The 18,821-nt window shown below is 43.6% G+C and overlaps 1 protein-coding gene across 1 annotated transcript in view; it reads right to left on the bottom strand.

Moving 5' to 3' along the window:
* Positions 1 to 18,821, bottom strand: part of LOC146191765 (uncharacterized) — a 103,823-nt gene that overhangs the window by 60,706 nt on the left and 24,296 nt on the right. The window contains exons 6-8 of the mRNA XM_084602276.1: positions 12,464 to 12,548; positions 9,353 to 9,659; positions 200 to 545 (exon numbers count right to left, since the gene is read on the bottom strand). Coding sequence (XP_084458402.1) covers positions 200 to 545; positions 9,353 to 9,659; positions 12,464 to 12,548 — 738 coding nt within the window. The remainder of the gene's footprint in view (positions 1 to 199; positions 546 to 9,352; positions 9,660 to 12,463; positions 12,549 to 18,821) is intronic.

The following is an 18,821-nucleotide window of genomic DNA, read 5'->3' as shown; positions in this document are numbered from 1 at the left end:
CACAAAATATGATTGTTCTAAATTATGGCCTTTGCTTACAAGCAGATTTTATAGTGTTCCAATTTCCTCTAACAAAAATTCCTACCCTGTTCTCTATTGCTCGAGCAAGGCACTATCAAATATGCACGGCACTATCAAAATACAGCTCTGCACGGCACTATCAAAATACAGCTCATAGCACCCACAATGCTCCACTTACGGCATTTAGTATTTCGACAGAACTGTCGTCATCATCATTGTCCTCTTCAGCTGTAGAGCAAGCTATCTTGATGCGCTTCCGCTTCTTCTTACGCTTGTTCACATCTGAAGATGAGGAGGCACCTTTCCTGGATTTCTTTCCTGCAAAGTCAGAGTCATCTGAAGCAGGCGCCTTGGCAGCTTTCTTCTTTGTCTTCTTGCGGGCAGGAGTGAACCCAGAACTTGCATCTGATGAGCTGTCATTAATGGAGATGACATCCGAGGAAGACTTTTCGTCGGACTTTTTGTCGGACTTTTCATCGGGAGAGTCATCGCTATACACAATTTTCCTCTTTTTCGATGTACTCCTAGGTGGAACAAAGAGACAACACATTTAAGACAAGGTTGTTCACTGTGTCAATTTCCTTACCGCTCGGTGACAGGACACAATTATAAAAATCCGCGCAGAAACAGCTTGGAAAGCATGTGAAAGAACAATCAACAAATACATGAGCCAAATCACTTGCCTATTCAGTCAAGAAGAGTAGTTAATTAACTAAAGCAAATTTCAAATTAAGAAGCAAATTTCTTCTGCAGCAGATGCTCAACCCCCCCACACCTATCGGAAGAGGTCGCCCGCCTAACCAGAGATGCAAAAACATCTGGAACCATGTCCTCCCCACTGTCAGGACCATTAAACATGCACAGTAAAAGTGGTTCTCAAAAGGCCTTCTTGATCTGAACTCACTTTCTGTGTCAGTTAAAGCGGTCACGCCATGATCATCCAATATATGGCAGTTTTGTAATCTGGCGGATAATGCTAGACCGTATTATTTTATTTCCGAAATTTGAGAGCCCTAGAAGCATTCCTTATTTCAAATGAAATGACTGAAGCTGACACAACGAAGCTCCTCCCAGTGACAGCGACCGCCATGTTGAGACGATTGTTGACGTCACAAATTGAATCCGCGTCGTCTGCTGCTTTCGCGCTAGCTCAAAGACCAGCATGACTCCCAATAAGTGTACTCAATATGTTTCTGAAAGCAAAACACAGACTGCAGTGAAGCGCGATTTAGTTCTTGGCTCCACATTCACCTTCAGTGTGACCACCGCCATCGTTCGTTCGTAGATTGTACAAAACCGCTGTCAGACGGCATTCTATGCACATTTTTGTGTTGCTTTTTAGATTGTTTCAATGTAGTGTGCACGTTGTTCCAGTGGGCCAGCTCATGTGGCTTTCGTACTTGGGCGCCGATGTGCTCCTGAATCCCATCCACAGGCGCCGCGCTATTGCCTAGGTTTGGTTTTATTGGGTTTTATGGCGCAAAAGCGACGAAGGCTATGCTGCACCAAACACAAGGTTAAAACTGATGATAGATGTTAAAATGGTATACCTTGATTGTTATAGTTTGTTTAAAATGTTGGCATCTTTAAGGAACTTAAAAATCTGCACAGAATCAGTGCTTGTTCACCTAAAAGGAGCATGGGGTGTAATGGGATGTGTTCTTTATAAAATACTGTAAAATATTTTTTTCCTTAGATCTTCTAGTTCTGAACAGGCAATCAAGATGTGGTTAACTTTGAGTTCATCACCACACCTTTCACAGAGCGGTTTGTCTTGTTTTGTCAGCAAGAAATTGTGGATGAGGTGGGTGTGCCCAATGCGTAAGCGACATAAAATTACTTTTTTAGAACGTTCCTGATGTCTGCAGGATTTCCATTCAGATAAAAAGGGCTTTACGAATTGTAATTTGTTGCTCACTTGTTCATTACATGTAGCTTGCAATTTAGCTCTTAATTCACTGTATAAGAGCTTTAAACAATCCCTATTCGGCATGCTCACTTCTGTAACTTGGCCAAATTGGGCTTGTGCAGCACATACAACCACTCTCTCACTGCCCTCAATTCCAACATAGCTAGGGAGCCAGCAGAACTTTATTTTTTCGAGCTGTGATTTTACCACTGTTATGTATTATAGTTCCTAATAAAGGTTGTTGAGCATTTTTGTGTTGTATGGCTGTAAGTAGGCTCAAGGAATCGGTGTAGATTATGCTGTTTTTATTTTCTTCTTGGTTATCTCCTCTACAGCGACACATACAGCATAGCATTCGGCAGTGAAAACCGAAATGCACTCTGGCAGCCGTACTATTGTTTTACTGGTGCCTTGAACCACTGCACTTCCTACGTGTACTTCTGTTTTTGAGCCATCTGTATAATATTCAGTGCAGGCATCATATTTTTCTTGGACTGCAAGGAATTCTTGTAATGTGTGCTCCTGTGGTGTTTTATTTTTCTGTAAATGTGTAAGTGAAAAGTCGCATACTGCAGGGAGGTTGTACCATGGTGGTAGGGGGTCATTTATTGGTGCAATGTCAGGTAAAACATCAAGCAAGTTTAGTTCTTTGCAATTATCTTCAAACCGCAAAATCAACGGCCTGATAGAATTTGGTCTGTTCAGAAATAGTGTTTCAGACGGGCATTTTGTTACAATGGGGTAGCAGAGATGCCTCGGGAAAGAACGGATTTTTAACACATATGTGCACATTTGTGCCGTTCTGCGATCCTCTAATCGAGGCTCATTTGAGTCTGCATATAGACTTAGACCAGCTACAGGGGATGTTCTATACGCTCCGGATGCTAGGCGCAGACCCAAGATTATGAACGGGATCGAGGAGTTTCAAGTAGGATGATCTTGCTGAGCCAAATACTACGCATCCATAATCTAACTTGCAACAACCACAGAGCGCTAGATTTGCAACAGGTATGCTCGATCAGACCCCCAACGTTTTCGTGCTAACAGAGGTTGAAAAAGTTTGCAGTAACCGCGGTTAGCGGCATAAGGGCTGTTTGGTTTGTCACATCGACTTCCCATAAGCGCGGTTGACACTGTTCGTGCACACAACATGTAGCACACGACGCAGCGTTAGTTTATGTCGTAAACCGGCTAGGCCGGTGGCCACATCAGCAGGCTGTTCACAAAGAAGCTAAAGCACTAGTGCCGCCGGTCAAAACTGGCACAGCGCACACCTCTATTTAAACTTTTGTAGCGTAAAGCTACACTACGCGGGGCAGAGCTGAGTTTCGTGTGAGTGTGCACCGCCCGTTATGAACATGCGCGAGAGCCGCCAAATTCGAAGCGACCAACCAGAAGTCTCATGTCCAATCACCATTGAATCGATACTTTAAAAATAAATTAATAAACCTTGCCTTCCACCGGGGTATCGAACCTCCATCCCTTGGATCCCCAGACCAGCGCTTTACCACTACGCCACACCCCAGACTGTGAAACGCTCTTCATAATTACCCTTGTCTACAGTGAGAATGATAGCGGGGTTCTGCGAGTGACAGATACTGTGCCTTGCCTTTCCTGTAGATGAATTATAGAACGCCGGTAAACTTTAATGCGTTCAATGAAATGCTGGTTGTGTTCAACAAGGGCCGCGCGATGTACTGTCACGACAAGACGCTTTACCAGAGCAATCGCGAGAGAGGCCCCGAAGACTGGATCCTCCCAGAGCACACTGCCGCGGGCGCTTTAAGCTATGTATATCCAAGCATAGCAGAACAAAGCCACTGCTATTTTTTTTTTTTTTATAGAGCCAGGCCGGCCAGTCACAGATACTTTGGCTTTGGCTCGAATTGGCCTTGAACGGCAGGTTAGCTGATGATGCCGATGGTGCTAAAGTGGCCGTTGATGGTGACGATTACAACGCAGCTGCTGACTTCTCTGTCGGGGTTTTGCAGAAACCATTCTTGTGCAGACAGAAGCACAGAAGCAAATATAGGAAGATTTAGAGCAGTGATCACACAATTGGAAAGTTTAGTAAAAAAAAAACCGGGAATCTCCCAGGTGAACCAAGCAGGTTGGCAGGTATGGGTATCAATTTGACACCATGTTGCACAACATGGGGCCAAGTGTGTCTCAGTAAATTTTGTTTGCCATATTCGCTGCACTTGCCACGTGCCAAATGACCATGAAAGTCACATGTAGCATGATGCAGCGTAACTGACAGTAGGAGAGCGCAGTTTTTTTTTCTTTTTAACTGTTTCGCTACCGCAGAATAATGGCCAATTTTGGGTGTATATAAAGAAATATTTTTTTTTTTTAGAAGAAGTACTCAACGCATCGCACATTGCAATGTATGCAATAGTAGCTTATTAGTTGTACTTTTGAATGAAACAGACAGCAAAGTTGTGCGTGTCAGAAATTTTATTCAATGCACACGCTAGTAAGTGAAAAGTAAACACAAACAAAACAAAAATTAGCAGCTGCATGAAGCCAGAACTTGATCACAGAAAAACTGAAAAATACGAACTGTTACGCATGGTTTTAACAATCACATTTGCAAGTTTCAACTCAGCAGAAAAATAACTGCACTTTCCATTGATTTCCGCTTTTGTATTCTGGTAACAGAGTTTACAATTTCTTCTCTTTTCTACTTTTTTTGGTTGGTGGAGAATTCGTTCCACGGGAGTATTGGGGGCGTGGCTCTCTTCTACCTCGTCATACTCAAACATCTGCTGAATGAGCTGCTCTCTAAACGCAAGCTGGTAAAATCTGGCATTTTCGGCAAGTTCTGGGATGTTCGGATGAGCTTGATACAGAATAAACTGTTTACGCAGGCAATGTACACACAGTGAAAAAAGAGTTTTCCACCAAGGTACGCATTTTCGCAGGATATTGAAGGTTCCAATTTTCTGATTGGACTTATCCACGCCCAACATGCCTGCGTTATATTCGTGCACCAGGAGTGGCTTCGTGATCGTCGTCACAGTCCATGTGCCTCCTATTTTCTGCCTTCATTTGGCAGGAAGGTGCTGGTTGGCTGTGTGGATTATACTCATTAGGTGTACAGCACGCCGATCCTTCCACTGCATATACAAGGTGTTTCCATCCCGAAGCCACCGGACATCTCCGCGCTCTGCTCTTCTCTTCCATATGACATCCTTCAATTCAGATGGAAAGCCCCAGCGATCTTTCCGGGCCGTCCCACACGCAAGCATTTTGCACTCGAGGAGATGCTCAAAAAGTTTGGTGGATGTATAGAAGTTGTTCATTTAAATTTTGTACCCTCGGTCCAGGTATTCCGAGCAGAGCTTGTTGACAACATCAAAAGCTAGACCACGTGATCCTGGGATCTCCAGTTTGCCTGGGTACACAAAAAAACTGAAGAGTATACCCTGTTTCGGAGTCAGCTAAGACCCAGAGTTTGTATCCCCACTTCGTCACTTTGCCGCATATGTACTGCCTAATTCCTGATCTCCCCTTGCACTTCACCATTCTTTCATCAACTGCAAGGTTATGTTTTGGCTGGAAAAAATTTACTAATGTTTGATTGATGTACTCCAAAAGCCAGGATACTTTCCAGGTCTTGCCAATAGATATTGCACCCACTGAATCATCTGGGTCCACAACATGTAAGAAGGCAAGCAAAGCAAAAATGCGGTTTCTAGGCATGATCTTTCGAGAGAGAAGGCCAGAGTACAAATTCCCAGTGTTCCAATAAAGATGCAGTCACGGCACTTCAACGATTCCCATATATACGATGATCCCAATGAACTTCAGCATCTCCAATGGTGTGACTTCCTCCCATGAGCCGTCATACCGAGCATATGTCTGTCGGTCCAAAATTTTGATCCGTGCATACTTATTGGTGTTCTCACACAAAGTCCTGATCACTTCCGCTGTGAAAAACATTAAGAAATAATCCAGCGGTCCAACGAACCTCCGAGCGCCGCTTCGCAGTAATGCGCCGATATGGGCACCTGGCTGTCGTCGAGGCAGAAAAATGATGCGGGTTGCAGCATAGGGCAAACTATCTTGCCTATATGTTGTTGAGACCCTGAAGAACAAAAACAAAGCACTGTCATCATATACAATCTTCACGGGCTATGAAAAACACACCGTAAACGAAAAGCAAACTTTACCTGCGAGCATGTGCTGAAGTCCCGGGCCTCTGAGACGAAGTGTCGCTGTCTGCGCTGAAGTCTGATGTTTCCACATTGTTCTCTGACTCATCACTGCTACTTTCATCACTAAAAGCGGCACTAAAAAACAGCTGAAGTGCTCGGTATCGACTTTTGTTTTTCAGCGGCACGCGCAGAGGCGGACGCCATGTTCTTTGAATGACGCTGCTATGCGCGATCAAAGTTTTACTTTCCCCGGCGCCCCCTCACATTTTAAACTGAAAACAATAGCTGCAGCTAAGAACTGGGTTCTATAGAAACAACTTAAATGGCACAGTGTGTACGCAACCACCAGAATTAATTTTTGGTGGCTTTTTCAAAACATCGGTCATATGCGCCCAATCGCCTTATGTCTTGCTCCGGCATGTCTTTTTGCCTAGATGGCCAGGGCCTGAGGATTCAACATGCGGCAGCATCAGCGACACTCCGCTTACAGTTTTGGCTGGCTTTGAGGTTGACAGTCAGCACATATCTTCGCCCGTTAGTCAGCTATGCTAGCCAGTCAGTCTCTGCTAACACTGCCTGCTGACAATGAGTGAAATAAATCAAATAAATAAATCAAAGCTCAAATTTCGACGCCTTTTCTACCGTAATTCGTGACAACTGGCTACACATAACAATGGCGACAGTTTGAACAAGCAGGGGTGGAAGCGGGCTTCAGCATTTTGGAGCAGGTTTGAGAGCATCAATAAAACCATTTTGGAGCAGCTTTGGAGCATTTGAGTTATGTTTTGGAACACATTTCTAAAATCAAATACCTTTGATAATTGCCGTTTTCTTTTTCTGAAATACAATATCTCCAATTTGGTTCCTTTTTATGCAAGTTCAATGCCTTTCCAACTTCGTACTCATCTCTGACAAGACAAACATCAAAAGCATATAAAGATATATAATGTAACACAGGCCGACATTAGAAAAAAACTTGGAAGAGACTAGCAACAAACGTTACACTTGCTGGTGCACTTCACAACTGAACACTCAGCCTGACCTAATGCATTTACATATTTTGACTTGATGAATTCAAATGTCAAGTTACCACTTCGATGTGCTCTAGCAGCGATACTAATTTGAAGTCCATATTAATAGGCATGACATTTTCACTCCCTATCTTGTGCATGTCTACCTATTTATTTATTTATTTAGAATACACCTCAAAGCCCCCAGATATGGGGTATTACATGACCCTTTTTGATCCTATGCTTGGGCTTATCTGATAAATTCCTGAGCACTGGTTATTTCGTCTGCCAAGAAGGCGCCTTCGGACCACATTAACGTGCTTTGACAACCTTAGCGCCAGTGCCGCTCCAGTACTTTTTGCCTACAGTGGGATGATCACAGATGACTGCAGCGCCACCTTGATTGCCTTGTTTGTTTGTAAACATGGAGGAGGTCTGCAGAGGTGAAAGCAGGCTCGAGCATTTTGGAGCAGCTTTGGAATATAGACAGATGGCATTGAAAGGTATACCATCATTCAGCTTTGCTTCACTGCCTACTGCCAATTATTTATTTTTTTGCTAGAGAAATGCTGGAGCTCGTTTTTAATATGTTGGCAGGAGGCAGTAAAGAAGCTTCCTAGTGATTGACAGCTTTGGCATACCAACCCATAACACTTCAAGTATGATTCTGTCTGATGTAGGCCTGACTAGCTCCTCAGGGACAAAGGGGCTCAATGTTGAAGTACTCACTTGTTTTCATAGCAAAAGCATTACAAAGACTTGTGCATTTTTTGCTGCCGTATAAGTTTCCTAATGACTCGCGGTAATTTACGCTATCTGCTTCGTTTCCTACTCTCTCCACTGGCGATTCAAAAGGCTGGAAGGAGGTGCTACGTCACATGCACAGAGCATTTTATTTCTGCAATTAACTATCTCCAATCACCTATGCCTCATACTAAATTTAATTACGAACAAATATTTATTATGCTCCATGCTTCCTTCCTTTAGAATAATTTCATTTAATTAAGCCCAGTGCAAGATGCGTTATATCTTTGCCTCTAGCGCCGTAACATTATTCCAGTGTTCTGCTATATTTGATGACAGAACATCAAGGCAGCCAGTTTGGAGCAGAATGGAGCAGCACTTCCACCCCTGAACAAGGTGCACAAACTGTCTAAGATTCTGTGTGAGTCTGAATAAACTTGAATTCTAATCAAAGTATTTTGTTGTCACTTTGTCTGAATGTCTGTTAAATCGACGATTTTTGCCTGTGCAACTTTGCACAAAGCAACCGAAAAGTCAAGTTCTCCATCACATTAGAAGAAGACAAAACCTCGTATGGCATATGATGAGCCCACGCAACGGTGACTCACATTACAAATACTACCAAAACATAGCCATAATAAATGAACGTTTCTGCATTTCTGTGCTTGGTTTGGCTGCCGCACTAGGAGCAATAATGACGCCAGGCTGTACTCATGTTACAAGAACTGTTGACTGCTGGACCAGAGTTGACACAAAATTGGAAACCTTAAAGTGCAGCTGCAGATGAAGGGACAGTAGGACTGGGTTGTCCAAGCTTTTTTCACGTCCAGTTCCGCTGTTCCTTGCCTTCCACTAAACTTCGAAGCTACAAAAACACTAACATTTTTGCTCCTGTATGACTGAATTTCCTGACTTTTCGTTATGCTGTTGACATTCTTTTAGCCGCAAGCTGCATTTACTGCTGAGAAATCTGAAGGTGAAAATTCAATGTTTGTTCCTGAAAATCCATGGCACCAAAACTGCAAAGGACTCAGTCATCACCGCTTGTGACGGAGTACTGGCATAACCTAGCCTTGTGAATCTGTGCGAAAAAATGCCTCAACTTCGCGGCGAGCGTTTTGCTTGCAGGAACGGCTGGTTGCAATGGTACCTGCACTAGCTTTTTTTTTTTCCCAGCTCATAAAAGCAATGTTTGGTCAAAGCAGCCCCTTTGTCTTTAGAACATAATTGATCGATACAAACAAGCTTCATTTGCCCTCTTCATCCCCAGTCAACGTATGTACATTGCTAGACAGTGGCCTCCCCCGCTGAACTCTAATCAACCCTGTATGCACCAGTTGAAGCCCCCCACATACCGGCCAAAGTTCCGAATCTCACCCACCCCACCTACCTAACCCACTTGCCCTTTGCTCTAGTCTGCCTTTTCATGCAATCCATTTGGTTATTCTGTTCTCAATATCACTCCAAGATTGGCGAGAACCAAAAGCTGAGATACGAGACCCACTCACACTTTCTGCGGCTGGGCACGGGTACGCTTTTCTTCCTTTTCCTCTTTTTCCTCCTCCTCATTGTCGCTTTCTCCCTCGCCACTGCTGGCCAGGGGGTTTTTCCGCAAAAGCTTGTCATACTTGCTCCACTTCTTGGATTTCTTCTTCACAGCATTCTCATTCTCCTCACCGGAGCCCCCATCACCACCTTCCTCAGCTTTGCATGCTTCCTTCTCAGACGCAGATTTATCGGCTTCAGCTTTCTTCGTCTCCTCATCCTGACTGCGTTTCTTCTTCTTGGGTTTTTCTGGAGAGTCAGAAGGTTCATCTGCATAGAACAGGCTCTTCTTAGATTTGCCAACTTGAATAAATGACACAATTTTTCTTCTTATTTTTTTTTCACGAGATTAATTCCTACAAATTACAGTTTATTGTTTAGAAAGTTGTCAATGGGTGAAGTTCGTGTCAAAGCCAAGCTGGGGACCATGGAAAAATAGTTTGGTAGATATTTCCGGTTCCAACTTTTTCACCTACTCTACTGCTTTCTCACAGACTGCGTTGATAGTGCTTAGGTTACTAATGCACAAATAATTGAAATCACTAATCGCCTTGCATCACTGCAAAACCAGAATATGGTGTGTACATACATATAATGCAAGCGCAGAAATGGACAATCCCAAATGGTGACCATGTGCTGGTATGTTTAATATACGATGGTTAAAGCTGGCTGTGGGGCTTATGTGTGACGACCAGTTTCTCGTACGTCTGAATGAGTTTAACAGCTAGCATCGATCATTCCTCTGCCAAGCTTGAACAAAACCTGGAAAGTTGGGCAGGAAACGAATGCATAAACTCTGCAACGCGTAAAAGGCTGCCAGAGGGCTGGCAAGCAACCGATAAATGTCACTGTGTGCCCAATGCACGTCAACAGTCAACACAGTGCACAATTTTGCCAATCCCCGTCCCTTTGTGTCATCTCGATTTCATAGTAGCATTTCATATTTATGTCGCACAGCGGATCTCAGACACACTAATCTTGAGATTATGTAGCATAATCAGCAACATGGAAACACAAGTAAATTTGTAAAATACACGGAGAATGCACAAAATGCAATCAAGATAGGAGAGAGAGACAGTAGCAACTGGAAGTAGCGTAGTAGGTGGTTTTTCAATTATCCTTTGCACATTGCCTGCTGTCCACCCCAAGAATGTAAAGAAAAGAAAAAGGGAGAAAAAATATTAGCACAGGTTCAACCTGGTCAATCCGACGGTTGAGCAATAGCTCTTTGCGGTAATCTTATAGGTCTTCTGTTTACTAACATTGTTAGATGCTTGGGCATTTGCTATTGCCGCCTGACATTTTGGACAGAGTAGAGCTATCAATCTGAAAAGAGGAAGGAAATATGCGAGGTAAGCTACAAAACAGCATCCGCGAAAAAGTTTCCAATAGAATGTGTAAATTCCAGAAGACCCCAGAGCAAGCTTGCCTGAATGCTCCAAAAGAAACTATTTCTCTCCGGATTCACAGTAGTTGCTGATACAAACTGTTGCTAAAAATTGACCAGGAGAATTAAATTGAATGGTTAAAACCAGCACAAAGAAGGGCTAACAGATCAGCAACAACACAAAGATGGGCTAGAACTCATCTTTGCATTCTTTTTTTAGCCGCCCTCTTTCCTTGGCGACAATTTTCACTGTGAACAGCTGTTGCTTGCAACCTTAATGGTGCCAAGACACAGCAACGGCAATTAGCAACAGTTCGTGTGAAACCTTCAGGCTCATTTGGTGTCCTTACGAAATTAGCCACATTAATGCATAAACAGAAGGCAGTTCAAATGCTACCGCGCATTTTTCAAGTTACGGATATCAGCACTCCCACGAAGCTGTTTCGAAGGTGATTACTGCAATGGCCAAATATTACAGCAAGTTTCATGCTCAAGTCCCAAGTAAAACTGACAATACACACTAGCACATTATCTATTTATACAAGAGAACTAGGTACGAAGCTATCGAAGTGACTAAAACACAATGTTATTGTGTGTAAACTTTTTCAACACCACTAAAGAACAAAAACATTAATATTACCGATTCAGAAAGAGTGAGGAGCAAAGTGCAATCTCTAAAAACAAAGAAAAGCTAGAAAAACCAATACCAAAATTTTATTGTCCCATTTTTAAACCCCAGGTTTGATGCTTTGAGTGTATATCCAGGAGCTCTGTCCTAGCACCTCATAACAAGACAGCAAAGGATATAATTCTTTCCTGTTTTGTAAGAACATGTGACTTGAGGTGATTCTGTGTGCTACCTTTTGCAGCCAGCACTTTTTGCTTCCGCCACTAGCCAGGTTGGCACCTGGCGATGCCTGCCTACACATACAAACGTCGATGAAGAAGGCAGAAAGCAACAACAAGGATTCTACTGCAGAGAGCCTTGAATGCTGGCCACATTTGAGTTTTCACGAAGTATGGCAATCGCTAGAAGTGAGCTGCATGAAGGCTTCGCAAGCAGTTTTCTTTAAATAAGCTGCGCAAATGATAAGGCAGATATGAAGACCACACCGTCCCCAGTGGCGTCATTGTGAAATCTGAACTTCTCCACGCAGCAAGTTGTGCATCCTGAGCGTCTGCTTAGAGTAGCCTAAGTCTTTGGTGGAGAGTATAGCAAGGTGCCACAGCAGCCTCAATATGTGCACTACACCAGTCGTCTTAACTGAATGTTGGCAGCCGATAGATTCTGTTTGCTTAGCTATACGCCATTCAATCTTTTTTTTTTTCTTTCGGTTCTCGTGTTGGGGGCCACCCATAGGACGTATCAACCAGAATGCATGTAAATTTGCAATTTGTTCTATAGGACACTGTACAGCGGGAAATCTCTATGTACGCAGAAGAACCCAAAACAATACCCGCGAACCAAATATTATTATTATTATTATTATAACCAAGAAGCACATTCAAGACAGAAAACAATAATGTAGGCGAACGCGCCTGACAAGGCCTTTTCTCAACATTCTGCTGCTGCAAGAGCCACGTGGTACAAGCTCTTCTAAACCTTCACAAAAAGAAGAAAGGAAACACAGCTGCCATGCATAATCTCTGGCATTCATGCATTGCAAGCAAAGGAAAGCTGCAACACCTTTGCTCGACTCCTCGGATGAGCTCCCCAGAATGCCCTCGAGGAGAACATCGTCTAATGCATCTGCATGTGGCTTGCTCACAGTCTGAGAAAAATGGGGAGAAAGAGGAGAAAAAGGAATAAACTTTCATGCAACCTCAATATATGCGCACTAAAACACAAACATGCTCACACACACACACATACACACAAAACGCACTCTTCACCGAGATACCGCCATAGAAACAGGCTTGGAACATATGGAATTCATAACGGCTAGGCGGATGATAAAAAAAAAAAAAAAAAAAAAAACATAGTGCCACCTGTTAAAAGTGAACGTCAAACCTTTTTCAGGTCTCTGCGTGATTTAACTAAACAGAAATGCCCCATACTGATAACAGAATGTTGTTGTACAGGGTACAGTCGTGCCCCGTTAATATGACCCCCGTTAATATGGACGACCCGAATTATGGACAGTTTTTCTGGGGACGAAACCTTTTCAATGTATTTATGCCTCGTTAATATGGAAATTCGCTGTCCGGACAATGGACAGGGGAAGAATGCACGCGCCCCACTTGGGCCCATGTATTTTTGTCTCGTTAATATGTACAGTGCTTGAAAAAAGCAGAGTAGTCCGAACGCAAGATAAAGAAGGGCGCGTCGACCGCGAACCTACGCGACAGCCGATGCGGCGGGATGCCTGAACGAGTCCTGTGGGGTTGGAAAGAACCAAAGCCTGCGTGTCGCCGTACTAAGGGAGGGGGAGGGGGAGGGGGGGGGGGGGGAGCGTAAGAGCGGAGTGGTACGTACACAGAAAACCGAGGGTCAGCGGAAGAGAGACCCCGAAAGGGGGTAACCAGAAGATTTCTGGGTGCAGCGGAAGTGCCGCCGCAGTCGGGAAAACAGCAACATGTGGTTGCAATAAATTCTGCTGAACGTGAACAGAGAGGCCGGTAAAAGCGTAAGAAAGAAATGACAGGAAGAAAGACAAGTGCCTACAGTGGCGGTGGGAACTGAAGTTTTCTTTCCCAAAGCGCAATGTGTGTTCCATGAAGCCGTTAACGCTTTTCGGTGAGAGTTAAGACACACTCACAAAGTAGAGCGACAAAAGAAAGGCGACGTACGAACACGCAACCGGGACCGGGCGTCCCGTCCTGGACGCGCTTCCCTCTCATGCTCCTGGTTTTCGTCCCTGTTGCGCTGCCGAACTGACAAACATTGCACACTAAGCGGTCCGTATGTCGGCTTCGCTTTGAGTCAACGATGCGGCCTTGACAAGGTCTGAGCCCGTCGTAGTCGGCTAGCCGTCGTTCTAAACTGTACTTCAGCTTGCAGTGTTTGTTTTATGGGAACACATAAAAACGGCGCCAAGAAGATGGGATGTTCGATAGCCCTCTGCATAGCAGCTTGCCAACTTGACTCCCTTGCTTCCTTACAGAAACAGTACAAGGCAAAAAAAGAAACAATCAGAATGGAAAGGCAGAAAGGTTAACTAGGCAAAAAAGTGCACAGCATCAGGAGCCTGTAGTCCCCAACTTGAGTCTGGCTTTTGGCAAGGCGGGAGTTAAACACAAAAGAACAGAGCTGAACGTAGACGCGAAGAAATCTGTGAATACAAGCGGCAAAAGCCATCTCAGTCAATCCAAGCTGCGAGGGACTAGTATCGACAGCTCAGCTGTTTTCTCGCCTCAGGAGAATCTCAAGCAGCTACTTAGCGGCTACTTTGCTCAGTGAAGAGGCCATTTTGGAAGTGGCGGTGAGTAGAGAATCAGACGCTGATTTATCGGCCAGTGAGGAGTTCGTGCTCGAAAGTTCGACCAGCACAAAGCCCAACATCACGGGTGTCATGGTAAGCGAGTCGCTTCAGACTGCACTAAAATTTTTGAGACAATAATGACAAGGATAATGCACTCAAAATTGCCGGTGTTCTGTGGAATTTTGAGTCCAGTGCACACCGTTATGTACAAAAGCAGTCGTTAATTACAATTCTCTGTTTTCAATAAAATCCTTTTTGTTTTTATTCATGACTCGTTATTATGGATGACTCGCTTTATGGACAGTTTTGGTCGGAAACCAAAGTGTCCATATTAACGAGGCACGACTGTATTAGAGTTTTCGTATACTTTCTCTGAATGAAAAATACAGTGGCGAGAACAAATCAATATTTTAATTATACTGTAGCAGCACCCTCTCTGGAAGATGAAAGTGGCAGAAAAAGAACGGACAAGGGCCACATGCCGGGAACACTTGGGCTCCTGGGTTGGGACTCGGAGGCAGAAAAACAACTTTTAGTTTCCTAATTCATTCAAATTTCATCCAAATTTGACTGGTCCGGGTCCCGTTTCCTGACAGCGCTCAACAATACTAAACAAAGAGAAGATTCCGATGCCAGCAACACTGCAATGACCTGCTAAAACATACTACAAGAGCTGTTTCTTATAAACGTTGATGAGAAAAAAAAAAAAAGGGTACTTTGCAAGGTGAGACACGAAATTTAAACAGTAAAGTACTTGACAAATATGAACAAATAATAAAAACAAATCACTTAAAATGCTTAATCAACTATAGAAATATAACCAGATAAATTCATTTGCACAGAAGATGAAAGGTGATGAAAGCAATTCCAGATAAGTGCACTTGTGCCATCAACTCAATGCATGCAGAGTGTACAGCAATGTTTGGCAAAATATTTTGAAAATGTAGACACATTTTTATGGACGAGAAAACGAATTTACAGAGTAGAAAACAGAATACACTTGAAAATTATGTGACCCTCTACTCTATACAATCAACGCTTTTTGAAGCCGCCATGCCTCTGGGGCACTTCTGTGACCGATGTACTGTGGTAAAAGCAGAGACTTCATTTTGAAGCAGCGAACAGGACTAAGGGCCTCACTCATTGTCCTCGCCAACTTTGTGAGCACTGAGAGAGCCTTGCTATTTGTGAAGCAGTAACATAGTTTCCTTCTCGCATCGTTAAAAAAAAGCTGCCCTTGCTCTTGTTTCACTGAGAACAAGGCTGCCAGTGACTGATTGCGCAAATTAGAACAGTTTGCAAGTTATGTTAATTTAAACTCCCACCAAAACAAGACATGGGGCAAGCAGCGCTCAAGCCGGTGAGCAATGGCGATATATATGAACACCTAGATGCTTTACACCTGCCAATGTGCTTTATTCTTTCTAAAAAAATACCACTGCAAGATGGCAGCCCTCCCACAGCCAGCACACACTGCTGGTGAAGAACAAAGCGGTGGGTATATAGGCTACCATATTTACTCAAATCTAGGCCAAGACTTAAAAAAAAATGAAAAAAAGAAATGCTTATTAAAGTCAGAGATCGACTTAGATTCGAGCATGCGGTTTGCCCACAACCGATAGATATGTAACGCCATCTCATGGCTACACCAGCTACATGCTTGCAGGTTTCCAGGCTCCATTTTGCTTTTCCGAACGCTGTGACAATGCTGGCTGTGAACAAAGGTCTTGTCATAATCGTGGTTGCGTGCTTGCTTCAAGAAGTGTCCGTTTTTGCAGCTTAACGGTGCCCACTAGGCGATGTCATTACAGTGCGGCTTTTAGGCAGAAGGTACCTTTGGAGGAGGAGAGAACTTGAAGCCTACAAGCCCATTGTGACTTCAGCGTGGACGAAAAGAATGTGCACCGGTGGCGGAAACAATGGGACAAACTTCTCAACTGCGCCTCCAAGCGAATGGCTTTCAGTGGACCCAAGAGCGGGCGACTCCACGAGGTGGAGAAGGATGTCACCAATTTTATCAAAAAGCAAAGGGAAGGTGCAATGCCCGTGATGATGGAGATGATACAGACGAAGGCGAGGAAGATCACAAACATTGGAGGTGTCGCGCGGACCCAATTTAAGGCCAGCAGGGGCTAGGTCACTCGCTTCATGAAGCATTACGGGTTCAGCCTTTGATGTCGGACTTCTGCGTACCAAAACCTGCCGCCTGACTTGAGAAAAAGCTTGCAGCATTCCTTTACTAGAGCAGAAATGGCCGCACTTCGTGCTGCTGTAAAGTATATCTCTGAACAAACTCCTCAAAAATGGGCTGTGTTCCAATCCTAAACCTGCCCTACAATGTCTTCAATCGGACTTAAGCCGTGGCGACCATAAACAACTTATAGCGAAGGTACGACATCTGCACCACCAGGCATTACAAGAGGGTCAGGAAATCATCTACCAGTGGATACCAGGCCAAGTGGAATTGTTGGCAATGACTTGGCTGACGATGCTGCTCGATTGGCTCATGATACAACCAACAGTGTCGAGATACCACTGACAAGAGCCGATGCAGCAAGGCACCTTCGACTGCTCACACGAAACATGACTAGACAATCAAGGTCTACGCCAGGAGGCTGGACATCCCGCTCGCACCATTTTGATCAATTACTTCAACGGCAGGTACCAATCGGCCTCGCTGTGATGCTACAATGTTGTGTCGCCTGCGGCTAGGAGTGACGTTTACAAATGCCGATTCCCATCTCATTGGAATGGGAGACTCTCCAACGTGTGAGCAGTGCGGGTGTGTTGAAACGATTGCGCACATATTTTGTGACTGCCCTCAGTTTGAGCGTGAGTGTACCTTCCTAGCTGCTAACAAGCTAAGATTCTGGGCCCTTGAACGACACCTTCATCAGAAAGGAAAGCAGTGAAGGCACTCCTTAGTTTTTAAAGGACTTGGTGTTGAGTTCTAGACTAAGTGTACGCTCTCTACCCCCATTTTACTATAGATCTCCAGACATGTGACAGACTCCTCTCCTTGGTGCTTTCTTCCTTCCCTTTTTTCTCCCTTTGTTACCCTCCCCACGTGTAGGGTAGCCTATTAGTCATTCCTTAGTTAACCTCCCTGCCTTTCTATTCTATTCTATGCAAAGCAGGTCATTGTGTAATTGTACAATAATCCAACGAAAAAAGCATGCAGCAATATTTGTGTTACGATATCAGCCCTTTCTCCACAAAGTTGAAAAATGCATTTACTACTTTTGGGGCAATATTTGGCATGCCCTACATACCTGAAACCCTTGGAAACAAAATTCTTCACGAGAATTGAAGCAGCACTGAATTTACATTGGCGTTTCAGTTTCCACTACAAGTCTTCCTTTTTAGCTCGAACGCATCGGACCATGAAGCGTTGATGTGAAACCTCAGTTCAAGCTCAATTCTGTTCCTAAAATGTGTTGCGATAGGAACACGTTGGAGGAAACTTACACCATGAGAGCTTGTGTGCAATATGGTAAGCACTCTAAAATAAACGATGTGATTAATGTTTGCTATATTTCAATTTTGTTTTTGTTTTTTTTGTTTTTTTTTTTTACTGCTCAGATATTCTATACCCAATTCGACATTCGAAGGCCTTCTTTACCATATTCATAATCAAAATTTTTATATTTGCGCACCTCTACTAAATATTGAAGCAGCATACCTTTTAAAAGCTTACAGAGTGGAAATGTTCTAAAGTATACGAGTCCACCAGGGACTTTTTCAGAGCGCGGCGCAGTGGCCACAGGACTCGGCTTCCTTTTTTTATGCTGATCTGGGGATGTGGAACTAAGAGTTTTAGAAATTTCCATACCCTTTTCCAACAAAATGACGTACCAAATCTCAATTCCAGATTCGAACCACCAGTTACACTGAAAAGCTGGGTACATCAACCTGGTAATAACACTTACGTAACAAGTACAGATTTCTGGTGCTCAGTGTTTCAAACTACATTGTCGGTAGAGAAAATTTCCAGGCTAGACTGGCTCTCGACTTTTGTGAGCGTTAATTTTGTTCTCGAGCTTCTTTTTCATCTGCACATAAATTTTGTTAAAGGTTTCGCAATACATCATGACATCTTTTCTAATTCCCGAAAAAAGACTCTTTAGTTTCTTTTTGTTACCTTGTAATGAACCACCAAACTTTCTATGTCTGCATTTCAACTCAATTTATAAACACAACACCCTGAACTTGCCTAATTTTCTGCACTATGAAGTAGCTATGAAGTATCAACAGTAGCTGATGGTTAGTTTTTTTTATACTGCCCACTAATATTAGGCTGCAAGAGGTTCAAGAATGAAGAAATATCACGGCAGAGTTCCCAATTCTATTTCCAAACCACTGTGTGTGTGTGTCTCGAGCTCACTGTTGTAACTTTATGCACATTTTTGCTGCCTACTTGTGACACTGTGCAAATGTTGGTTGCACTAAATTCAGCGCTTTCAAAATTCAATGCCACATCGCAAAAAACACAATCTTCTTAACGGATGCTGCAGGATTGCCCTTTTTAATTCACAATCAGCTGCTACATACGCATTATTCTATACAAGGAAAGGAATCGAAGTCTTCCTTCTGAGCTTTGAGAATTACCAACACCAATGAAGT

The sequence above is a fragment of the Amblyomma maculatum genome, chromosome 4 (genome assembly GCF_055883805.1).
Source record: "Amblyomma maculatum isolate TAMU_Amacu chromosome 4, ASM5588380v1, whole genome shotgun sequence".
Taxonomy (NCBI): domain Eukaryota; kingdom Metazoa; phylum Arthropoda; class Arachnida; order Ixodida; family Ixodidae; genus Amblyomma; species Amblyomma maculatum.
Note: the sequence above shows the minus strand (reverse complement) of the source record. Positions and strands in the feature narration are given on the sequence as shown.